General features: G+C 39.5%; 1 protein-coding gene across 28 annotated transcripts in view; it reads left to right on the forward strand.

Annotated features, from left to right (window-relative positions):
* The window catches only part of DTNA (dystrobrevin alpha), a 383,284-nt gene that overhangs the window by 247,625 nt on the left and 108,905 nt on the right, over positions 1–26,754 (forward strand). For all 28 annotated transcript variants that reach the window (XM_053571194.1, XM_053571212.1, XM_053571216.1 and 25 more), the window contains 2 exons: positions 2,132–2,199; positions 11,894–11,974. In XM_053571194.1, coding sequence (XP_053427169.1) covers positions 2,133–2,199; positions 11,894–11,974 — 148 coding nt within the window. In that variant the 5' untranslated portion in view covers position 2,132. The remainder of the gene's footprint in view (positions 1–2,131; positions 2,200–11,893; positions 11,975–26,754) is intronic.

The following is a 26,754-nucleotide window of genomic DNA, read 5'->3' on the forward strand; positions in this document are numbered from 1 at the left end:
CTTAAATTTCAGTATGAGGGTACAAATGATTAGGTTACAATGTTCGCATTTGTTTAGTAAGGTCCCTGTCGTAGTTGTGCCCCTCCCCCAGGAGGTGTGCCATACACCCTTCCATTGTGCCCATTAGGTAAGATCACACCAGTCCCTCTCCCCCCACTTTGAATTAAATTGACTTTTTCTCTTGTGTGGGTGTGTATTTATTCATCTTCTGGCTTTATATTAATACTGTGAATACATTGGATACTTGATTTTCCATTCTTGTAATACTTTACTAAAGACAATGTTCTCCAACTCTATCTAGGTTAATACAAAAGATCTATAGTCTCCATCTTTTTATGGCTGAATAGTATTCCATGGTGTGTGTGTCTATAGAGAGAGTTTATTAATATTATATGTATATATACCACAGTTTATTAATCCATTCATGAGTTGATAAACACTTGTGTTGATTCCAAATCCTGGCAATTGTAAATTGAGCTGTGATAAACAATCTAGTTTAAATGTCCTTATGATAAAATGATCTTTTTTTTGAGAGAAGAAACTTTAGCTTTTAGAAGTTTAATTAGACGTAATTAAAAATCTAATCCATCAACCTCAAAAACTCTTTTGATATTTGGTCCAAATGTTGACTGAACAACATTTCCATTAACTTTCTCAGTAATGTCTTTTTTCCTCAAGCTAAATTTCAACTTTTCATGTCTTTTTAAATTTTCACTTAAAACTCTTAATGGCTCGGCACCCAAAGCTCAGTGTGTTAGGGCACCAGCCACATACACCAGGGATAGTGGGTTCGAACCCAGCCTAGGTATGCTGAACAACAGTGACAACTACAACAACAACAACAACAAAAAAAAAATAGCCGGGCATTGTGGTGTGCACCTGTAGTCCCTGCTACTTGGGAGGCTTAGGCAAGAGAATCACTTAAGCCCAAGAGTTTGAGGTTGCTGTGAGCTGTGACATTACAGCACTCTACTAACAGTGACAAAGTAAGACTGTCTCAAAAATAAAAAATAAATAAATAAATAAAACAGTCTTAACTGTTGGCAGTGTGACAGTATTTTTAAAAAATAGTTCCACTGCATGATATGAGGACAATTAGTGACAATTAAGGATGCAGTGGGGGTGAGGGAAGGGGAGAGCAGAGAGAGAAAGAAGGAGGGAGGGGTGGGAAAGGAAGAGCAGAAAGAGGGAAGGAGGGAGGGGGGTGAGGCCTTGGTGTGTGCCAAACCTTTTGGGGGAAAGAAAGGATTGTCAGAGGGACTTTACCTAACAAATGCAATCAGTGTAATGTGGTTTCTTGTATCCTCAATGAATCCCCAACAATAAAAAATAAAATAAAAATAAGAAAGTTCCACTGCAGACAATAGTATGGTTAAGGAAAGAAATATGAACCTACCACCTTGTATGCAATTATTATATATAGGAAAGCTGTTACAAGTTCTAAACACTCCACTTAATGAATATTTAAGAAATTATTTGTTGGGCGGTGCCTGTGGCTCAAGGAGTAGGGCGCCGTTCCCATATGCCGGAGGTGGCGGGTTCAAACCCAGCCCTGGCCAAAAAAAAAAAAAAAAAAAAAAGAAATTACTTGTTTCTAAATTGAGGTTTTGGTTGTACAAAGGAAAATTGTCAACAGAATGAGGTAGAAGGCATACTTGTCTTAGAGCCCAGATGTATACACCTTTAATTCACCAAGATGATGAAACTTGGGTCTTATCATCTATTGAATGGGATTCATAATAATCTGCTCTATCATCTTCGAAGGTATTCCCAAAACTGCAAAAGAAACCATGTGTGAAATCAATCACCTACCACATAGTAGATGGTTGTATATAGTTATAGCACAAGGTCATTTGCTATTGTAGTTATTTTTATGTTAGATAATAAAATTTTATACCCCTCCAACAACTATAGTAATGTTATATATAGAAAAATATGTATAGCAGTTTAGATTACCAAAAGTAAAGCTATATTTTTAGAATGTACAGTTTTAAAATAGGTTTTCTATAACCAGTTTTAAATTGATTTTCTCTATGTTTGTACACAAATACAGCAAGTGTGTTTACATGGAAATGGCTGCTTTCCTCATTAGCATGAAGATGACATATATTGTAACCATTTTGTCTCACAGAATGATTGAAGATAGTGGGAAAAGAGGAAATACCATGGCAGAAAGAAGACAGCTGTTTGCAGAGATGAGTAAGTATGAGAATCTTAAGGAACGTCCCATAGGCTCCATTCATTACTCTTGGAAAGGCTAGAAATAACCACTTTATCTTTCTGACATTTATACTTTGCTTTAAAATCATAATCTCCTTGCATAAAGTGTATGTGTGGCAACTTTTGTCTCCTATTGAGCAAAAGTTAAATTAGTCAATGGTATGTCATAATTTGCTGCTAGACTGTGTATTTTATGTCAAAGAAAAAGTTTATGGACTTATATAGGTGTATTCACACACACATGAGATACTTGGTAAATACTATCGTGTTAACATTAATACAGTCCCCTGAACTTTAAAGTCTTTCTGAACCCCCCTGCACTATGACAGTGGCTGACATATTGTAAACCCTAATATTTGTGAAATGAAACACTGACTATCTCTCCTGCAAAATGACATATGTTCAGATGGAAATGAGTTAGGCATGATTACTGGACTAAACTGTAAGTGTTCATTTGAACCTTAACTTTCCTACAAACCAGTTTTTTTTAATATGAAGGAAAAGAAAAACTAAAGGGGCTTTGGGGGTGACTTGCTACACAGGGAAACTAAACTAAGATAATATTTACTGACTCCAGTGGAGCATCTGTTAACAAAGGCCATTGGTTGATGTACGAGCATGGTTGCTGTCTAAGTAATTGATTAGGTAGTTTCTCCCTTATAGCCCACTTTTTTTATTCATAAAGAAGAACTTGACATTGGGGAGAAAACACACATCTCAAATTAAATTTTATAAAGAGGAAAGTACAATTCTCTTATTGTCTTTTTTATCTCTCCTTCCTACATAAGGAATAAGGATGAGGGGTGAGTTGTAAGCCTTTTTCCCCCAAGACGGCAGTAGGCAAAATTAGATTTCAACTAAGGAGTGGAAGTGATTGGCAAGACTGAGGGTGAGAGCAGATAAAGGAAAGTCCCAGATAAGAAGATTCATATTTTCCTTTATCATTTCCCAATAATCTAGGGGCACCAAGACTGTATTAGAAATAACAAAAAAGGAAGTAAAATTAAAATTGATGTGGGGAATCTCAATTGTTCTCTGCTTTTTCCATTTTTAGAAATGTGCCCAGCAAGTTTGTGAGTTTCAGCCAAAATCTTCCAATTTCATAGGCCATGTTGAGTACTGTGTCTTCACTTGAGGCATGGTCAATTGCCCGGAATTCAAACTGGGTTGTTTTTTTGTAGATACGAATCTGACAGATCAAGGAGCCTAGTGATTGCCTACCATCTAAACTAAAAATCCAGAGCAATAGCACCCATCCTCCCACTACACAGGTTCTTTGGCTGAAGAGTATATCACCAGCCAACATCTTGTCAAACATAAAAATATATATATTAACATTTACTATAAAAAAGTAATAGAATCTGGGGAAATTTTTTGAACTTATCATAAAGTTATAAACACTAAAGATTATATCAGCCAGCATACTGTAAGAATTAGAAAAGTGTGAATGATTTTGTAAATACTTGCCTGAGTTTAAGTATCTCATTGTTTTCTGCACCTGATGCAGTGCCTGGCACAGACAAATACGTATGTTGCAAATGTCTATTAAATTAAATTGCCCCACTCAAAGAAAGCTTGATGTAATTTTATAGCCATAGAAAACAACTCAAAATGTTTCTTCAAGTGAGAGAGATTTAGGAAAACCATGCATTCATTTCCCAAATCACAACTTCCTTTTCATAGAAACTTTATGGTGATGTCATGTGGTCTTGTTAAATAGTTTTATGAGGGCTCCTGATTAGTTATCAACATAGATAAGCAAGACAAAAACAAGTAGGGAACTTTCTTAGTTGGGTGTGTCAACTCAGATGTTGACAAAAACAGCTAAAAGTGTCTGCCTTTAATAGTCCATTAGTTTGAGCAATATGTTTAGATTTTTGCACTAAGGAGGGTTTTAAAGGCTGGAATAATTGGCTGGTTTCAGAGGAAGTGATTTTGGTAGGTAGATTGTTATACAAACAATAAAGCTAAGCTCATTGAGAAGTGTTAAGTGATTGAAAAGTATCTGGGTATCATAGCTCTATCAGCAAGACTGAAAAGAAAAAAAAGGAAGCTATTATCAGAGGAGACTTGAAAAGTTAACTTTTTCCAGGAATCCATGGTATCTACAGGTTGTCCCAAAAGTTGCCCCTAAAGTCAAGCTATGTAGGGAAAATGCGAAATTGTAGTTAAATGTACCTGTAATTACAAAATAGTCATTACAAAATATTTACTGGTGAGAGATTGGCCCACGTGATTAGGCCATCCATTTGCTAATCGTTGCAATTAAAGAGTTAGACTTCTGCCCTTCCACAGAGACTGGGTGGTTGGGTGTTAAGTCCCACAATCATTGCATTTCAAAGTGCTGGCTCCCTGGTTCTTGTAAAAAAAGATTCCTGGGTTGTAAAACTAGCAAGTGATTTAGAGATTACATCTCAACAGAGGCAGAGAGAGAAAGTTTTCTAAGTTTTCTTCTATGGAAAGTTTTCTTTTTTCCTTTGCGGTTTTGGGCCGGGGCTGGGTTTGAACCCACCACCTCAGGCATATGGGGCTGGCACCCTACTCCTTTGAGCCACAGGCTCCACCCTTATGGAAAGTTTTCTAATGTAAGTTCTCTAAGAAAAGGGAGACCAGGCACCTGCAGAGCCAAGGAGAAGCCTGTCAAAGGCTAGGCAAGTTGAAGGGGAATGTTAAAGCCCTCTTGGCCTTTCAAAAACCAAAGAGCAGGGACCAATTGACCAGGAGAACAATAGATAAGAAAGTTTGGCAAATTCAAGTGATTGCAGCACTTACGTGTTAAACATTTACTCTGAGCTCATTACCACAGCAGCAGAAGCAGGAGGAAACAGGAAAGAAATGAAATTAAAGCATGCACTCACAGATAAGCAGAAAAAGACTAACCTTCCATAAAAAACTGGGTGGCAGCCTACTTTGATTTAAGAAATTCTGGGCAAGTTGTCCTTAACCAAAAATTCTCTTCGCTATAATGCTCTGTCAGGTTATTTAATATCTTGTATTAAAGCTGAAAAACTCTAGTTAGATGTAAATGTCATCCTCAACGTTGGCCTTTTCAGCCATCAGATAAGTTTATCAGCTCAAGTAAGTCTATCAGACTGAAAGCAGAATAAATGGTGTGTTCTTGGAATTACACTCTCCTTGTCTTCTGTTGTTCTGTGCTCCAAGCACATTTACTCTGCCGTGTGTGATAGAGAACACGTCCTTGCCTCTCACTACTATCAACTCCCTTTTAGGACATGTCCCTTCAAATCCATTCATTTTAGATGCTGAGTCAATGTTTGTTTAAAAGCACACTTTTTAGTGTGTAAAAGTGGCACAGGGTGGGCAGGTTTTAATGGAAGGGAAGAGATTGGAAATACTCTTTAAGAACATGAAAGACTGCCTGACAAAATGAGAAAAGGTTTTTGGGAGAAAATAAAGTGATGCCACTGGCCTCTGAGCAGAAGAGAGACCTGACATCTACGGAAGGCAAACGGAACTATTCAGCAAACACCACTGAATTATTTGTGGTCCTTCTTAAAAGTTTTGGCTGTAGTTGGAATAGAGCAATTTGGATGGAGCCTAGAGCTTGCTTTTAAAGTGTCCCTTATAAGTTTTAAGAGCACTGATTTCAAAAATTCAGAAAAATGGCACAAGTGAGCCCAGCCCCATGGGACATGGTGGATACAGTGAATGTTCACTTGCTTCTTCATTCCTTCATTGCTTCATTCCTCCTGCCCCTTGTTCTGTTTCACATGTTACTGTCATTGACCACCATCCTGGAAACTCTTATGTCAACCCCCTAGCCTGGGCTTCTGTTTTTTTCTGGCCACTCTACTTTTATTTTTCTATCTTTTTGGTTTTGACCAGTTTTTTCCATATACAATTTTCCTTAACCCCAAAAGCTTTACCTTTATGTATGTGGCTCCCAAGTGTTCAAGGAGCCCAGAGAACACCTCCTGTAGTCTAATGAGCCAGTTTATTGTGAATAGTCAGCACATAAACTCTACATCTCTTCCAGCCTTGCCCCCTTGTCAAGTCTTCTAGAGATAAAGTGGTTGGAGGGGGCTCGTTATTAGTTCCACCAATAGTACCCATTTCAAAAAAGCCACTGTCCTTGTGGAGGTCACTGCCTGCCAGTCTTCCCAAAGCCTCAGAGTCTCTGAACAGACCAGAGACTGTGTGGAGGAAGAAGTGTGGAGTAAGTTCCTGTTCCCAGTCTGTGCCTCATTTTGCCACCTAGTGTGTAGAACAGCCCTACTTGTGTACACAGTCTTCTCTTGGAAAAATATTCTCAATCTTGGTGCAAACACACTGCTACATTGTATAGGTCTGTTGTGAGCCATGGAATGTATTATGGCTCTAGTCAAGAGCTCCACATCCACATACCCAATTGCTCACTGGATGTCTCCTCTTGAATATCCCACAAGCAACTCAAACTGGTTAGGCCAAAAATGAAATCTGTCCTCACCCATCTACAAACCTGTTCTTCCCTGTTTGTATCTTAGCTCAGCAAAAGACATTCCATCCCATTCAGTTGCCAAAAGTAGAAATCATTCTTGACCCCTAAACTCTTTAATCTCCCGCTCAACCTCCCCCACTTCTCACTCTGTCTCTGTCTCTCTCACACACACACAAAATCATCAAACATGGCAAAGAATCCAGACAGAGAATTCATAGGCTTCATTTTTATTCTTAAACTTTTGATGAGTAGATTTTTTATATGAATGAGGCATTTAAGAATCTACATCTATACTGAAGGTTTTAGAATGAGCTATCAAAACATAGAAGGCACAAAACATATAAGAGCTGTATGAAAACCTTCGGACTGTAATAAGATAAAGGCAAAAGGTAAGACTGGTTGGTTGAATCGATTAGTGAATATGTGGGGAAAATTAGAAGGGAGGAATTGAGGGAGGGAGGAAAGGATGGAAGGATAGAGAAAGGAGGCAGAAAGAGTTTTTAAAAGAAGGGCTAACAAAAGAAAAACAAGATTTACTGCTGATAACAGTGTGAACAGTCAGAATTTCTTAACCACATCTTTGCTTTCATATTTCTTACTTTCTTCAAACTATGACATGGGTATAAGAGAGTTCAGGGTGTGGTACAAGAGTACTAAGTTGCCTTAAATGAAATAGTGTTACATTTTTTATGATGAAAAATTTCAAATATATCCAGAAGTAGGAAAAATAGTATTTACCTCTGTCATTAATTTTATACTCCACCCCCACAGTCTTAATGTGAAGCAAATCTAAGAAATTATTCAAGGTAGTTAAATTTTCAAAAATTTAGAGAATTCAAGAATTTAAAGAATTTTCAAGATTTTAAAGAATTATATCCCAGGGACATAATTAAAAAAAAAAAAAAACACCACTATCTATTATTTTGAAAAATAATAAAGAGGACATTACAAGACAAAGGTATTAGGAGAGTTCTGTACTCTTTATTTTATTAAAAATAAAAGTTACATATTCTTCAGGGGCTCGGGTACAAACTTGGTGTAGGCTTTGTGATAGGATGGATTTTTCTCCGGATTATGGACAAAATATATTGGTAATCCTAGACACATCAACGTGTTAAAAATAAGGATTGCTTTAGTGACTTTATTTTCTTATTCATTTATTTAAATTCCATCTTTTTAATAAAGAGATTAACCCAGCTAATTTCACTTTTTTTTTTTGCAGTTTTTGGCTGGGGCCAGGTTTGAACCCACCACCTCCAGTATATGGGGCCGGCACCCTACTTCTTTGAGCCACAGGCGCTGCCCGCTAATTTCACTTTTTAATAAGATTATCAGACTGCTAGATCAGGAAAATACTGTCAGATAAAAATTAACCTTAATTTCAAGAAGATACTGACAAAGGTTCCCAGACTGTGCATGTGTTGGAGAAATGTGGGCCGGGTCACCATCCAGTGGGTCATTAATGGGTGATCTCATGACCATGCCTAGAGGAAGAACTGATGGGTCAGTGAACTGGAAGAAGGTCTCTGGTAGTATAACAGAAAGCCCTGTTCAGGGTCTTAGTTTTAATCAATGATGAAGACATACAAGACAGGCAACTAATTTCAAAGCAGGCTTTGGGTTGTTTATAAAACTCCAAGAAAAACTTTACACACGTAAAGGTGCATTAAGTTCATAGTTTGTTGGGGCAGAGAATAAGAAAAAGAAATGTTTTGTAAACAAGTAGATAAAGGAGCAAAAAGCACACCCAGAAAACACAGCTCAGCTTACAGTGCCTTTGTGGATGGATTCTGCAGTTAACACGGCGTGCAAGCCACTTTCCACATCTGGAAAGCGAAATCCCTTTTAATATTCCGGACTTAAATCATCAGCCAGAAAGAACTTAGACAAATAGAAAACATTTACAGACCTACAAACCCCTTCCACGTTCTAGAACAAAACACAGGGAAGTCAGTGAAGTCCCATAGTGGCAGGACAGGACAGAGCAGCCAGTGTACTCCTGGGCCAAAGTAGCCTCGCTACATCCCTCTTAACTACATCTTGCAGAGGAGCACCTTTGCCAAACTGCCCCCAGGAACTCTAGCGGAGGGAGGTGAAGAGCTGTCAGGGTTACTGTTCTCAGACCATAAGGTCTTGCAGTAAGTAAAAAACTTAACTGTGTGGTACATCACAATCCTTTTACATCTGGAACTTAATTCATTATTCTTGAAGAATTTGCACAAAGCATCTCTCCCCCTAATGTTTCTTTTAAGGGATTAGTTACAGATACTGAGACTCTCCTGGTGGTTGAGCCAAACTCAGCGTCAATAAAAGTACATCCTTGGGGGCAAGACATGATTGCAAGAGGGACTTTACCTAACAATTGCAATCAGTGTAACCTGGCTTATTGTACCCTCAATGAATCCCCAACAATAAAAAATAAATAAATAAATAAATAAATAAAAGTACATTCTCATCCAGGGGGAAAGGAGACTTTCGCATTCAGTATTTCTGATCATCTCTTTGTCTGTGGTTATCTGGCATCCTAGAGAGCTCATTTCCCACAAAAGCCTCACAGATGTATAGATGCCATGAAATTGGGAAAGATTTTTGAAATGAGATTCCAGTGATAATATAAATTTTAAAAGATGTCAGAAAGGTTCAAAGCATAAGCTAAACAAATACAAGAAACTTACCAGATAAATATGAAGTCCTACCCTGAGCCGCCAAATACATAAGCACTTAAATAGAAAATAGAAATAGAAGGTAGAAAAGATCTAACTTACATAGCAACACATAAGATTTTTTAAAATCAGTTTTTTAATGAACGGCAAACTTAATAAGAGCCAGAAGAATGATCCATCTATTAAAAAGAGATGCATTAGTTAAATATCTTTATCAAAAGTGCTAATAATTGCCTTCTATATATTCTATACAAATAGGCAATAAACTGTGACACTCAGGATAGTTTTGGACATGTTTTAAAGAAGTATTAGCCAGGCATAGAACAGAGTGGCTAGAATGGGTCTCAAAACCGTGTTTGATGATAATGAAAATAATAACAGCAGCTCCCATGTATTGAAGCCCTATCAGGTCCAGACTTCAAGGTAGACTGTCTACCCAGAATGGCTGTGAAGTTGAGCATCTTTTACCTAAGAAAGTCAAGGACAGGCTACCTTCCCAGCTAAACTTGCAGGGGTCTTCAAACTGCGGCTCGCGGGCCACATGAGGCGGTGTGATTGTATTTGTTCCCGTTTTGTTTTTTTACTTCAAAATAAGATATGTACAGTGTGCATAGGAATTTGTTCATAGTTTTGTTTCTTTTTTAAACTATAGTCCGGCCCTCCAATGGTCTGAGGGACAGTGAATCGGCCCCCTGTTTAAAAAGTTTTAGGACCCCTGCTTAAAGTCTGTGATGACAGGGACTTTGGTACATAATTTTCAGATGATAATGCAGATGGTAATAATCATAATGGTAGCTGCTTCCTAATATTTGAGAAGTGAATGATCTAGTGGTAGGGAGAAAAGATTATGTGGCTCCAGAGGGGAAACTAGATCAAGTAGGCTGAAGTTAGAGGGAGGCAAGTTAAAGCTCAAATATATTAAAGAAATTTGAAAGGTTTTTAAGGAGCCCATTTATTAAATGTATTCAGTGCAGACGTCAAGACTTTATATATTATTCTCATTTTATACATGAGGATGTTGAGATGCCACGTAAAATCCTGTTTAAGTTCATTAAACAGAATTTTTAATTCTGGCAGAATTAAAGTTGGCTGTCTTCGATGTCCATTTATTTTCACTAACTTGAAGACTTCCCTGTCATTGGAAATTCTACATGGTCGTTGGCTAAACATTCATCTCTTGAGAACATTTCTAAGGGAATTCCTGCATTGGTTGAGGGTAGATCCCGCCTCTCTGATCCTGCACGTGCTCAGTAGCAAGGAGCCTGTTTGTCAAGCAATAAACTTTCTTAAGAATGGCTGTTAATAATCTGCTTCATAAAAACCACAATGTATTAGAACTATTGATAACATTTTAAGTGACTCTAAAGGGATCCATTTGAGTTGAGGGACTGTTAAATACTCTCAGGGAGGGATATTTGCTAATTCATCCAGACTTTCATCGGGAGAGCATGTCATTGGCCTCCTAATATAATTGCTTCCAGCAGGTTCATTTATCTGCTACTCTATTTTATTCCGAAGCATTCATGTAGCACATTTTACTGGTGTATCACTGGTAAAGAGAAAGTTCAATCCATATCACAATATAGCTGTGTGCCTTTATATCTGTTGTGAAGCATAGCATGGGTTTGAAGAAAGGCAAATAACGTAGCAGCAGAGAAAAGCAGACATTTGTTGGAAGTCTGCTATAAAATAGACTCAGTCTAGAGATTAGCTCAATCAAAGAACAGGAGAAATACTAGGAACTCAGGCGTTAGTATAACAAGCAGCCTGTATGTGGAGGATGGTGAAGCGTCTGGCCAAGCTCAGCAGAGTTTCTGTGGCAGAGTAGCGGGAAATATTTGTTGAGTAGAAAGCTGGAAAGAGCCTGCAAAGGGGGCTTGGACTCAGAGTGGGGCTCTCAGACATCGTGTTGTGCGCATCAGGAGTGATGCTTCTTTCCTCAATGGAAGAGTGGAACAAAGAGAGCAATTCCAGAATATGGGAACGTGTTCCCTCTGTGTTGGGGAGAACTGGAAGCCACAGTATAAGAAAGAGTAGAGAGAGGTGGTTTTTAGAAAGGATTCTTCTCCTCTGAGAATGACTGGAAGAATCACAGGAGAGGTATTAGTAATAAGAACGAATACACAGCACTCACTGTGCCAGCGTTCCAATGACCCTATAAAATAAGTTCTATTATTCTCATCAACCCTCTCTTCCACATGAGGTTTCTAAAAGCAATTGATCTAAAGTCACAAGGAGATGTCCAACCTCCAGTATGTGACACCTAACAGCGTTGTTTTAATAAAAGAATCATTTGATGATAGTGTCTGATGCGGTTCGTGAACTCTAGTTCACAGCTTACGCAGATTGTCCTCAGATGTAGCAGAAACAAACAAGGATGAGATTGTGTCCCTTGGTCTGTGAACGGGCTTACCAACCTGGTCTCCAGGGGACCTTTTCAAGTCTTAAAGTTGTATTTATATTCTAATAAAAATAGGAAACAAAAACGAGGTGCATGGATTATGTCAGCAGTGGGTTTGTTTGTGTTTCCACACACATGGCATACCATATGTGTCCTTTTTTCCCCCACTAGGGGCTCAAGATCTGGATCGCATCCGACTCTCCACCTACAGAACAGCATGCAAGCTTAGGTTTGTTCAGAAGAAATGCAACTGTAAGTATTCCCATTGTTTGGGTTCATTACCATTGTGAATCCTGTAGCTTATTTACATTTAGTACTCAGTTTATTCAAACTATGTTTTCTTAAAAATTGATAAAAGTATGTTTACATATAAAAGGAACATTGTGATATACAAATGGTAGACAGATTGCTGGTAAGCAATCCTGAGATCTGAATTATACTTAACTACTAAGGTATTGAAATGGATGAGCTCCAGTTGTATGTATTTGCATTATAATTCTGACCTTGGGGTGGTTTAAATCTAGAGGAGTGTTTTTATTCCTTTCTCTAACCTTGGTCATTTACAGTACCAAGTACCATCAAAATGGTTTCCAAGAAATTTATACAATATCAAACATTAAATCCTCCTTATATTTGTATTTTCTTTACAAGTGTAGAAAAATGTTTTCAAGCTTCTGAAAGATATGTTAAGTTTTTTTTTCTTAAATGACAAATTGTATGAGTACTAATTACATTTGCCTACATCAGACAAGACCAAGAAAAAAGGCAATATTTAAAGAAACAAAGGAACTTGCTTCAGCTTTTTTCCAAATTTAAGCAGCTGGATCACTACTCACAATGAGGATTTTACATTCCTTGATGGGTCAATGCTTTCATCATATTACCACATCCATTTTGTCTTGGAAAAAAAAAAAGTTACTTCACAATTCATGTGTAAGAACTTACTGTTTTCGCTTTGGAAAACTGCTAGAAAAATTAATAACCATTTTCCTTTTCTAATTTGTTTTGGATGAATTTTTAAAAATAAAAGCCACTCCCCTAAGTTCCTACACAAAGTTCTTGAATAACTGGCCTGGGAATCAGACAGAAACCTGAAACTGGATAACTTATGAAGGAAAGGAATTAATTTCTCACAGTTGTAGAGACTGAGAAGTCCAGGGTGAGGAGTTGCACCTGGTGAGGGTCTACTTGCTGGTGGGGACTCTGCAACGTTCCAAGGCAGCACAGGGCACCACATGTGAGAGGTCCCAGGCCTGCTCCCATGATAGCCCATCAATCCATTAATCCATGAATGTGTTAATCCATTCATGAGGGTTCTGCCTCTTAAAGGCTCCACCTCTCAACACTGCCACATTGGGGATCAAATTTCAGTGTGAATTTTGGAGGGAACAGAATTCAAACCACAGCATTGGGGCCAGGAGTGGAGGTTCGCACCTATAATCCTAGGACTCAAGGAGGCTGAGGCAGGCAGATTGTTTGAGCTCACAAGTTGGGGACCAGCCAGAGCAAGAGTGAGAACTTATCTCTACTAAAAATAGAAAAACTTAGCTGGGTGTTGTGATGGGTGCCTGTAGCCCCAGCTACTTGAGAGGCTGAGGCAGGAGAATCCTTGAGCCCAAGATTTTGAGGTTGCTGTGAGCCGTGACGCCACAGTACTCTACCCAGAGTGACTGAGTGAGACTCTGTCTCAAAAAAAAAAAAAAAGAAAGAAAGAAAATGCACAACATCATTAAAACATCGATTATGTGTTTCAACTTCCCCAAGGAAGCTAGACCAGTCCAAAAACAATAGCAACAAAGGTATCACCGATGCTGGGAAGACTGTGGATGTGTCCTGGGTATCGATGAGTCATTGAAATTGCTTTCCAGTGCTGGTGTTAGGGAACAAGTTCCCTCTTCCCCCTCCAATCCCATCATCCATATTAAAACAAAAGGAAGAATCTTCATATTTTCAGCAACAAAAAGGGCTGGGATTCTCTCAGGGTCTGTCATGTATTACCAGTACGATGACCCACAAAACTGGAGGGAAGGGTACAGGGTAAGGGTAAGAGGTTTGTCTGTCCCCTTCAAAGCTTTGCCAAGCAGAGCCTTCCTTGGGCTTTTTTCTTTTGAGATACAGATTGAGAGAGAGAGAGAGACTACAAAATGGTAAGAAGGAACAAAAAAAAAAAAAAGAAAAAGACTCAGTGGACACCTTGTGTTGTCCCTACTTATCCTTTGAGGATCTTGCTTTACAGTGTACCTTATAAAAGTTACACCTACTAGGATGAGAAAAGACACTACATTTTATATAAACTGAATGCAGTTAAAGTTCAAGGAAGAAAAGCAAACATATTTTGAATGCTTTGCTTCTTTTCAAAATTGTTTCCACCTTGATTAGAACGTTAAATGCAAGTACTATATGTTTTGCTGAGTTTTCCTTCCTACCAATAAATATAACAGTTGTGGTGCTCAGAAGTGCTCGTAAAATGCTTACACAATTGATCTTGGCTTATCGGAATGAAAGCTGAATTCTTCCTTTTAGGAAGCTAACCAGCCAGAAGCAGTGGTGTTTATATAACACAACCTGATTCAGCATCAAATACAACTCCCTATCTTGAGGAAGGACATTTTAGTCTCACCCATGCTTAATGATGGTACCTTATGATGGAGTTTTACTTCTCAATAAAAGAAACTTTTAAATCTAGGTAATGTATTTGTAAGTGCACTGTTTTATTGGAAAGCGCCTTATTACATTCTAGTATGTTTGGGCTGCTATAACAAAATATCCCAAACTGAGTGGCTTGTAAACAACTTGTATTTCTATAGTTCTGGAAGTCCAGCCATTAATGCCCCGGTAGATTCAGTGTCTGGTGAGGGCATTTACTTCATAGAAATCAAATGGATCTTAGAAGAGGTTATTCACTTTCAGGCCCAGACTTTACTTAGAGGTGAAATTTAATTTGGGTATTAAGAAAACTAAGTTTACAAACCTGGAGGGGGAAAAAAGATAAAAACTGGCACTCGTAAAATCATCATCTAGAAAAAATATTGTCTGGATACAGCATGGAGTGTATGGGTTTTTAGGAGATTTCTTTTTAATGTAAATTCAGACATCATAGGGTGGTGCCTGTGGCTCAAGGAGTTGGGCGCCAGTCCCATGTACCCGAGATGGCAGGTTCAAACCCAGCCTCGGCAAAAAACTGCCAAAGAAAAATCAGAGATCATAAATGTTAATGAATTCCCCACAGCCAGTGCTGACGGTGGTTCCGGTTTCTAATATATGACATTGGTTCCTGTCGCTGACATTTATGATCATTTTCTTTGATTTAATTCCTTTGATTTAATTGATGCTGACAATAACCATTTCCCAGAGGCATAAACGGATCCAAAACAGGAGACCCGAAAACCATGGCCCATGGATTGAGTGAGGCCCAGCACCTGCTTAGACCATAAACCAAGAATAGTTTTTAGAGATGAACATTTGTGACCACATTGTTAATAGGAAAGTCTAACTCGGAACCTCGATTAAGCAAAATGTATACTCCAAAAAAGAATTACAATCTTCTCTTTGGTAAGCCAGCATTTTTAAAGACTGTACTCAATTATTATATATTTAATGTCATCAGGAAAAACGTCATGGAAATTGTTTTTTCTCTTGTTATAATTGTACTGACATAATATCCTTGATCATTACATCTCTTAGTCCACAAAAAACACTCACCAATCCCAGCTCTGACATAAGAGTTGTAAGAAGTCCTTCTCTTCTTTCAGGCAAAGGACTTGGCATTCCTTCAACTTTTCTCTGTGGGATCTATGTTCCAAATCACTTCTTCTTCCCATTCATCTTTTACCCTCTCATACCCGCCTTCCCTGTGACGTAACTAGCACATTCCTCAACAGAATCAAAGAATACATGTTTCTTAAAACTTAGGGACACCAAGTTTGTTATTTTATTTTCAAGGAGGAATGGAACAAAGTGGAGAATACAAATAATATTCCAGTTCCTCCTGTCTGATCAACCACCCTTTCTTTAGCTTCTAGATTTCTTTGTTAACTTCCCACAAAAATTAATATCCTTAAGCCATTTTATAAGCACGTGTGAAATGGCAATATGCCGGCCCTTATTTTAGACGAATCACTTTTCTACCACAACATTATTTCTTTGGTCAGCATTGATACAGCTAATGATCCAGAGACCCTGTGATGCTAGCAGATCTTCCAGAAAATGCAACCTGAAGTTCATGAGCAAAAAAAGGCAGCCTGAGAGATAATCAGAAATAGCTCATCTTTGCCATTTAATGGTAGGAACAAAACCCCAGGAGACAAGAGGATACTCAATCCCACACTCACAGCTAAATATTGTGTCATTTTTTAGTCCTGTTGGTGACAGCCTAGATTTTCTTTCTGTTCATTACATCAACTAAAATTTTATTTGCAAGAGGAAGAGGAGACAAAGGTCTATAACTGTATCTGGGCTATCAGAGAACCTTTATAAAAATATTATTTCTCTAGTAAATGATGTATTTTTTCAAAGCACTCTTCATCCAGATATAATTTAACTTAGAACACATGCTTTCCCTGTGTTGTCTTTAAACTTCTTTCAAGATTTCCCGTGAGCCAAAGAATGCAGTTATCTATTTACCTAAATCAGCAGTTCTCAACCTGTGGGTTGCAACCAACAGGAACTGTATTAAAGGGCCGCAGCTTGAGGAAGGTTGAGAACCACTGACCTAAATCTTCCTCTGTCACTGCAAAATTAATCCAAGTGAGTGCCATATAACCAGTAGGTCCTGAATTAATACTCTGTGAATGAACAGATATGTTCCACTAAATTCATTTGTCACCCTCCAGGTGAATGGAAGGACACTAGTCTTATGCAGCACAAGTACCTCTGAAATAGTTACTAGTACTAAATTCAAATATACCGCTCATTTTCATTCAATCCGCTATACCAGTGGATTCTCCCTCTCTGGTTCATTTTTGCACATAGGGAGTTGTGGCTGCCTGTGTCAGTTTTCTAATGTTAGGTAACAAATTACCAGCAAGTTAGCAGCTTAAAACACCACAAACTTACTATCTCACGGGTTTTGTTGTTTTTTTGTTTGGGGGAGTTTCTTTGTAGTTCAGGAATCCAACAGATGCGTGGCTAGATTCTCAGCTCAGACTTAAGATGGGTTGAAACCAAAGTGCTGGTTGGGTCCATGGTCATCATCTGAGGCCAGTTGTTGGACAAATTCGTCTTCTCGTGGTTGTAGGATTGAGGTTCCTTTTTTTTTTGGTTTGTTTGTTTTTTGAGACAGAGTCTCACTATGTCGCCCTCAGTAGAGTGCTGTGGCATCATAGCTCACGGCAACCTCAAACTCTTGAGCTTAAGTGATTCTCTTGCCTCAGCCTCCAGAGTAGCTGGGACTACAAGCACCTGCCACTACGCCTGGCTATTTTTTTGTTGTAGTTGTCATTGTTGTTTGGCTGGCCCAGGCAGGGTTCGAACCTGCCAGCCCCGTTGTATGTGGCTGGTGCCCTAGCTGCTGAGCTACAGGCTCCGAGCTGAGGTTCTGTTTTTGTTTTGTTTTGTTGAGGTTGTGTTTTCTTTTGGGCCGTCAGCTGAAGACTACCCTCAGTTCCTAGAGCCATCTTTATTCCTTCCTTGCCACGTGGCCTCTGTAGGCTGCTTAGAGCGTGGACATTTGCATCTTCTTCCAGCCAGCTCACATGTTGTCTCCCTGATTTTCCCTTCTATGACCAGCTGGAGGAATCTCTTTGCTCTGAACGGACTCATGTATTGTTATCAGGCCCAGTCAAATGATCTCCGTATTTTAAGGTCTACTAATTTGAGGTCGTAATTTCTTATGCAGCACCTGGATTTGTGTTTGAATAACTGGGAGAAAGTATGTGACACCATGGGCCAGGAACAAGGGTGGGGGTGGACGGGGGAGTGACAGGGAAAAGGATTCTGCCCACCACCCTGTGCAAGAACACAGAGTTTCTATTTCTCTCTTGGATGTAAAAATACAGCTTAAAGTAAAATAAATAAATAAAAATTAAAATTAAAAATTCAGGCAAAAGAAATAGGACCAAAAACAGAAGTATGTTTAAAAGGGAAAGATTAAAGGACTCTCCCTAGTCAAGGGGTCAGAAGGAAGAACAAGAACATTCATAGTTAGGGAAATATTAGTAAGGGGCAGATGACTAACCCTTGGAGCACAATTGTCTTTGTTTCTAATGTTGCAAATGTTTTTGATACATATTTTCATTCCTCATGTTGAATCATTCTAGACACTTGTTCCGAATGAAGAACATGCATTGTGCTAGAATGCAATGTTCCTAAAAATTCTCTGTGGCAACAGAACATAAACAAACCCATTAAAGATGCCTGCGTAATATGACAACAGAAGAGCTGCTCCTCTCGGGGCACCCCAGACTGATAACAAAATTGTTTCCCCTTAATCAGAGCAAACTTCTGATAAAGAAAAGTTATGATTTGAAAATGCTGATGATTCTGATACGAATTTAAAGAAAGCTGCTTCTTCCCTTTAACTGTTTTCTTATTTTAGATCTTGGGAGGCATTTTGACTGTAATCCAGGTAAAGGTGTTTTGGAGGTTTTTCTAACCAGCACAGAATGATGGGGATGAATCTGAGAGATATGTAGAAAGTGTAACTGGTGAGACTTCACGACTGATTCAGTTTGGGTTGTTGGATAAGAGGTCAAAGACGACCCCCGGGTTTATGACTTGGGTAACCTGATGGATGTTGGCACCACTCACTGAAAGAGCAATCCCACTTTTAAAAGGATTCCTTGGATAAATCTTCCACTTTTGTATGACCAACTTCTAGCTCTCTTTATCTCTAATCACCAATAAGTGAGTATAATATACTAAAAATAATTTTTTTTTTTATTGTTGGGGATTCATTGAGGGTACAATAAGCCAGGTTAAACTGATTGCAATTATTAGGTAAAGTCCCTCTTGCAATCATGTCTTGCCCCCATAAAAATAAAATTTTTCAATGTTGCCTAAGAGATCTGTGAATTTAATGGACTGTCCACTTGTGATTAGATTACGTTATTGTATAGTTGACCTTAAAAGGAGAGATCATATGGACGGGCTTGACCAAATCACATGAACCCTTTAAAAGCAGAAAGGTTTCTCTGGCTGGCAGCAGAAGATAAACTCAATACACCACTGCTGGTTGGAAGATGGAGGGGCCACATGCTCAACCTCTGGATATCCAGAGATGCCAGGCTCGTCCCTAGCAAGGAAACAGGGACCACTGTCCAAAACTCACAAGGAACTGAATTCTGCTAACAATAAGAATAGCCCGTAGCACAGTGGTTATGTTGTGTTGGCCACAACAATGACAACTGCAACAAAAAAATAGCCAGGCATTGTGGTGGGCACCTGTAGTCCCAGCTACTTGGGAGGCTGAGGCAAGAGAATTACTTACACCCAAGAGTTTGAGGTTGCTGTGAGCTGTGACAACACAGGTGGCATAGTAAGACTCTGTCTCAAAAAAAAGAACAGTCTTGGAAACATTTCCCTCCCCAGAGCCTCTACATGCAAACTCAGCTCAGTCAACACTTCGATTTGATCCTTGGGCTCTCATAGCAGAGAGCCCAGTCATACCCTGCTAAACTTCTTGCCTTCAGGACTGTGGGGTAATAAAAAGATATTACTTTAAGCTTCTGAGTCTGTGGTTATTTGTTACATAGCAATAGAGAACTAAGACCCCCCAGCCCACCATACATAAAAAAGCACTATGCATGGCGGACCTGCACTCCAGTGACGTCATGAGAAAGAACGCTCCAATATGAGAGACTTGGGTACAAAATTCAGAGCAGGACTAAGACCAGTGACCCTGTAGGTTTAGCAGATGGGGGTGAAAACTCTATTTTGCACAGCTGATGAGGTTTGGTGTTGTTTACTGAATGCTTTCCCAGGCCAACCTCCAAGTCCCTTGTCATCCCTAGGAAGAAAGGAAGGACCCAAAGGCAGGATCTGGACCAGGAGGCGGAAACAGGGGCCAGTCAACAGTTCCAATAACCAGTCCCCAAAGCATCCTGCTGACACTGAGAAGCCAGATGGAAAAATAACCCATTTTAGGGCAAGTATTTTCTTCCACAAAGTAAAGGAAATTAACAAACAGACTTTTAACCTGAATCAGATCTTGCCATTCCTCTGCTTAAAACACTGCAGTTTCTCTCCAGTTCCCTGTTGGTAAAAGCACAGTCCTGAACATGGCTCAGTTGGCCCACCTGAGCCAGCCTTGTGTTTGCTCTGGCCTTTCCCCACTGTCCTGCCGGGTCACTCTGTTCCACCCATGTTTGGCCTCCTTACTGCGCCAGGAGTGTGTCGGGCGTGTGACTGTGTAGGGCCTTAGCCATGGCTGCTCCCTCCAGCTGAAAACCATGTGGCTGACCTCCTCCCTGACTCTCAGCCTTTGCTCATTGTCATCTTCTCTGTGAGGCAGCCCCATTTAATACTCCAGGTCCCTCATCTCCCTCATCTTGCTGTTCTTGTTTTCCCTAAAGTACTCACTACTTTCTGATATAATCTGTGCTGTATAAGTTCCTTAGTTATGTTTATTACATCTTCTCCAAGTCAAAGGAAGGCTTCTTAAAAGCAAAGATCAGCATATGTCCTGACTGATGTATCCCTTGTACATGAAAGACAGTAAATGTTTATAAAATACTTACTGAATAAATGAATGAACTTCTTTTCTTTTATTAAATCATAGCTGTGTACATTAATGCAATCATGGGGTGCAATGTGCTGGTTTTATATATAATTTGAAATATTTTCATCAAACTGGTTAACATAGCCTTCATGGCATTTTCTTAGTTATTGTGCTAAGACATTTATATTCTACATTTAGTAAATTTCACATGTATCCTTGTAAGGTGCACCGTAGGTGTGGTCCCACCAATTACCTTCCTTCCACCCATCTTCCCCCCTCCCCTCCCATCCCTGTCCCCTTTCCCTATATTCTTGGGCTATAATTGGATTATAGCTTTCATATGAAAGCTACAAATTGGTTTCATAGTAGGGCTGATACATTGGATACTTTTTCTTCCATTCTTGAGATACTTTGCTAAGAAGAATATGTTCCAGCTCCATCTATGTAAACATGAAAGAGATAAAGTCTCCATATGTCTTTAAGGCTGCCTAATAATGAATGAACTTCCTAAGGCCACTGGGGAAGAAGCTCTTCAAGAAGCAAATGATGTCAGAGACTGCATGGTTCAATACCAATTAATTTAAAATGAATGAAGCTCCACTGATAGTCTACTTAATGTGTTGTCATTAATGTTGTATTTCAGAAGTAGAAAATATTTATAAACCTCTACATTTACTCCTAACTCTCTTGTCCTTCCAGAAGATCTCAACTTTGAATTTTCTTGCCATAAATATTCTCAAAAACTTAACCCTCCTCCCCATGTTGGTGAGGGAACTGCAGCAGCTGTGAGAAGCCACCTATTGAACCTGTTCTTCACACATAGAAGACCGTGTGACAAAACCCCTTGAAAGAAAGCCCGATAGATTTGTGAGGTTTCACGGGGGAGGGGGTCTTGCAACAAATTGAGCTTTCATTTCCCTCAGTTATTTGAAAGCTTCAAAATCTAACTAAAACTAAGGGCATCATTCTGAAGCTTGCCACATAGAAGTTAGTACAGAAGATAGAGGGGGATGAGACATTAAACCCTAAAAACATAAAACAAGCCACTTTACTATCCAAAAAGCAATAGCTAATATATTCAAATAAAGATTTTTTTTTAAAAAGACAATTACATTTTTCACTGTCTGAAGTTAATAAAGTGGCGATGACCATCTCCGCTTTATTCTTATTTTGGCATATGTGGTTTTATATTTTCTCTACCTAAATGTATTTGACTCTTCTTTAAAAAATGTGTTAAAATGTACATAAAATTTACCATTTTAACCATGTTATAAGTATAGTTCAGTGTCATTAAATACATTCACCCTCTTGTTGAATCATCACTATCAATTTCCAACACTTTTTTTTAACAAAGAGAAATTTTATTTAGGAAGAACAAAGAGAAAGTTGAGAGCACGTCCAAAGAGATTTGCAAGTGGGTCCCTCTCATGAAGGAGCAGAGGTGAGGGAGACCACAATTTCCAACTCTTTTTCATCATCCTGAACAAAAACTCTGTCCCTACGAATTTTTTAATGCCCTGAAAATGTTGTCCCAGCCATTTTTCTTTCCAGTGATGGCCACAAAATAGACTGAACTCTGGGGTATAGACCAAAGTGCCTGAAAGTCAAGCACATGATTAAGTGATACCCGTGGTACTCCCAATTAATTTTTTTAAAAAGAAAATTCTTTTTTAAAAAACAATCCCATCTCTCCATGTCTACTGTTGTAAAATAAAAGCTATATTCTAATGGGAAAATATTTTTAAAGAAAAATTCAGCAAATATGTATATGGATTTTCCTCCATGTGCCAGGTGTTCCATATGGCAGTGAATAAAACAGAAAAAAATACCTGCCCTCACACAGCTTGCATTCTAGCAAGTCACATGGTAACTTCAGATAGAAGGGAGTACTCTAAGGAAAAAAAGTCAGGACCTTAAGACTTGTGCTTTATCTCTGTATACATCTTTAACAGTTTCTAACACACAGCGTGCATTTAATCCTTACTCGTGCAGATGGGTTCATATGGTGTCTACGGAGTAATGACTCTGTGCTAGACATCTTACTGATTGCTTCGAGCGTCAGGTAGATGACTCAGACCTGGAACTTCACCTCCAGCAGCTTGTAGATGATCATAGGAAACCTGCTATGTATACCGTTTCCATTCTAGAGGTCACAATTCGATAACTTACCTAATTTTTTCTTGGACCTAAACCCACTTTTTACTTACTTTTTCTTTTCTATTACTCTGATTCCCCAGTCCCTTTCCAAAATCTTTGCTTGGTCTGTACAATTTACTTGAGCATGTTCAGAATGTTCAGAAGTAGCAAGAACGTTATAAGCCTAGAATGCCTGCTAAAGTTTCTTCCTTTCTTCTGCGTTTAAAGTTCCCCCCTTCAAAATAACAATTAATCCACAGGATAGCTTAGATGTCTGTCAATCAGATAATGTCAGTTCGTAACATTCTCATTTGCATTTAAAAGAGAAAAGATTTAACAGAGCATTATTAAGAAGAAAAGTGCTGTTTAAGAGATCTTCCCATTAATATAGGTTATCCTAGATAGTAATATTGCTCAATGTGCAAAGTTAGTAATTGAATAACCTCAAATTTGGAAACTAATGAACATATTCTACTTGTTACAGTGCTTCTGATCTATGACTATCAAATAGCAGGTATCCTGTAAAACGTGGTTGTATAAACTGATATCTGGCCTCTCAGTTTCCTGAGCCAACTGCCATTTTCGGAAGGAAAAAATAAAGTTGCTTATAACTATGATGGTTTTCTTAAAAGGTGTATATCTATAGCATATTGAAATAAGCTGTCCACAGCTATTTTTACCCATTGACAGTCCCAGGCTGGAGCTTCTGCTTCATAGCCTTGTCTGTCAGGAATTATAAAGTTCTGTCTGTTCCAGGTGAGGAGAGCAGAGCACAAGAGATATTAAGTGGCTTCCCCTGAATAAACACCGGATAAGGTCATATAATTAGAAAGCCCAACTTCTTTTTTTTGAGACAGAGTCTCACTATGTCACCCTTGGTAGAGTGCCGTGGCGTCACAGCTGACAGCAACCTCAAACTCTTGGGCGTAAGCGATTCTCTTGCCTTGGCCTCCAAAGTAGCTGGGACTACAGGTGCCCACCACAACACCTGGCTATTTTTTTGTTGTTGTTGTCATTGTTGTTCAGCAGGCCCAGGCTGGGTTCAAAACCTCCCGCCCCAGTGTATGTGGCCGGTTCCCTAACCACTGAGCTACAGGCATCGAGCCAAAGAGCCAACTTCTACGTTCCCAATATTAGCCAAGTGTCATGCTAAACAAAGTCACCGTTTACAACATCAGTCAAGCTTTGTCACCAAAAAACACTGGAACAAACTGACACAAGCTATGGGCCACTAGCCTGCTGTGAAACTGACACTAAGGCTCAAGCCCTAAACAGCTTACTTTCCCAGAGAAATAATACACTTTCATCAATGCAATCAAGAGTGATGAATTTTATTTTTCAGTTTACACACTGCTAAATAAGACAGTGATAATTACATTGCAGAGAGGGATACGTTGAGGAAAATTTATATAACTGAACAGAATCAGAATCTCCTTTAAACATGGTCATAATCATCCTATTCTCATTTATTGCTCTGGGAGGCTTCCACCAGGAGGAGACGGTGTGTGTGTTCCCAGAAAGGAGGCCCCAGGACAAGGCTTGCGTGGAGGCGTCTCAGTGAGACAATGCAAGGAAGAAAAGCAGATGGTACAATAGTTCTGAGCAAGTGCACCCATAACTGTCCCTCAGGGATGAAAGGAAGAGGCTCTAATCCCGCTGCTCTGTCCTGCATTGGTCAAGGGTGGTCTACAGGAGCCGCCCCTGTGCTTCTGGCTCACACCCGTGGGAGTGCAGGTAGATCCCAGGTGTTCATGCAGAGACGTCAGAGTCTGCGGCGACAGGCTGAGGCCACCTGCTGCCGGGTGGAAGGTCCAGAGCCTGGGTAAATTCTGTGTGATACTAGTTACTAGGGCAGGAGCTAGAGAAAGAGGTGTGTCCAAGGAGACTTGTAAGGTGCATAAGATGGGTCTGCAGTTATCACCCACTGCATACTTTGACTTCCACTACTCAAGGTTCCTCATCACTGTTTTCCACTGACTTCTTAAATTTTTATTTTTAATTGACTAACAATAGCAGTATATGTTGTTGATTGGGCACCCGTAGTTTGGTGGTTAGGGCACCAGCCACATGCTCCAGGGCTGGTGGGATCAAACCCGGCCCAGCCCTGCTAAACAAAAAAACATACCCAGGCGTTGTGGTGGGTGCCTGTAGTCTCAGCTACTAGGAAGGCTGAGGCAAGAGAATCACTTGAGCTCACAGTTTGAGGTTGCTGTGAGCTGTGATGCCACAGCACTCTACTGAGGGTAACAAAGTGTATCAATTAAAAAAGCAGTATATGCTTATTGGATGCAATGTGATATTATGATATAGTTATATATTGCACAAGTGTTAAAAAAGGTAATTAACATATATGTCACCTCACATGCTAATCATTTTTTTGTCGCAGGAACATTTGAAATTTAATCTTTTAGTAATTTTGAAATTGTGATATTTTTAACATAAGATACACCCCTTATATTCTTTATACTAGGTTTTTTTGTGGATAGCTCACTCAAGATACCTGTAAATAGCATGCCCTGCTCTGCTGATCAACTACCTAGAGACGTTCATCCCTAATGCCACCCCCATTCCCAGGCAGTGTTCTGTGCACTGCAGGGCGGGTGCAGAGAAAGTCACACTTCACAGCCAGTGGCCGCTTAGCCACTCTTCTCAATGCCCAGTGTGCTTTGTCTTTTCCTGTTTACATTGGCCGTGGAGCACATGATGCAGGGTTGGTGAGATCAAAAGCTGTAAAGAAGCTGAAGACAGTCCCTCCTGGCTGCCAGCCCTGCACACACTCTTGCTTGCGGAATGCGCTCTATGGCATCTAGGACTCTGCCGTAGCTCAAGTCACTACATAAGAAATAAGAAAAGCCTTGGAGGAAGCCAGGCTCAGTAAGCTAATGGAGCTTCCTTAGAATACTGAGGCGGAAGGAAGTCTCCTAGGAGTTATACGTACGTAGTGCCTGGGATGCAGCAGGCGCTTTACTGCCTTCCCCTCCCATTACTGGGCACCCTGTTTGAACAGGTATTGTACAAGGAGCTACAAGGAATACAAAGACCAGCAAGCCATAGCCCACATCCTTACGATGCTGCCAGGGACTGCTGTGGTTTAAGCTTACTCCCTATGTAGGTAAACTAATGAAAGCCATGGCCTCATCTCCCCCAAAATATACATGAACTTAAACACAAAATTAAGCTCATAATTTCAGCAATTGTTCTCTCCCCTAAAGTCCAATTATGGACCATTCTTAAAAATGCTGGAAGAACTTGTCCATCAATAACTGGGAAATGCAGAGTGTCACAGATAGTCTAACAGAGATGGGAACGAGGACAGTAATCGCATCTGAGAACATCGGAGTGGGCTTCCTAGAGGACGTGGCGTGTGTGGTCCACCTTGAGGGATGGTGACTGAAGGCCGTGCCTGATGCTGGCAGCAGGCTGAGTAAAGACTCACAGAAGAAAGCCTAGGGCACAGGCTGGAACTGCACAGGTGCAGGTGGCTGGAGTACAGGACTCTTGGAAGAAGCTGGAGAGCAGTGAGAATGAGATGACAGATTTGTAGACTCAAGTCCAAACATGGGTTTTCATGGTTAGCATGTTGGGTTTTACTCCATACCCAGTGGAGAATGCATGACCACAGCGGAGCCTTGTAGCATTTCTTAGGGTAGACACAAAAGGACAGAAACTAGAAATGAGTGGGAGGCTTGCTGTCAGTAAAAAGCAGTAAAAACCTAAATTAGGGCACTAGAATGTAGAGTGGAAGACTACATTAGAGAAATCAATAAAAAGTTACTCAGTGAAGTCTAGAAGTCCCATGTAAAATCACCACCCACAAGGGAGATAAGGTGTAAGAGCCTCTTGCAAAAAAAAAGAGCCTGTTGCTTCTCAAGTTATTAAATATATTCTGAACAAAGTTAAACACTGACAAGGAGAAATTAGTTATCGCTCAGATCTTTCTTTCCATTTACCTTCTCTTACTATTTTTATAATCTTGGAAAATAATAGGCTTAATAGATGCTTATTCAATTGATTTAGTTAAATTTAATTTACGGGATGACAGCTATGGAGCCAACAATTATTATACCTCATTTTGAATAATGATGTGGGTCTCCAAACACAATTTAAAGAACACCAAATCCTTTTTTCCTGGTAGGCAATAGATGTATTGCCAGGGCCTCTGAAGACTGCCATGGTATTCAATTTGATTTTACACCAAAAAATGCATTGTACACCTATTCTTGAAGCCTCATTACAACGT

Source organism: Nycticebus coucang, chromosome 19 (assembly GCF_027406575.1).
Source record: "Nycticebus coucang isolate mNycCou1 chromosome 19, mNycCou1.pri, whole genome shotgun sequence".
NCBI lineage: Eukaryota > Metazoa > Chordata > Mammalia > Primates > Lorisidae > Nycticebus > Nycticebus coucang.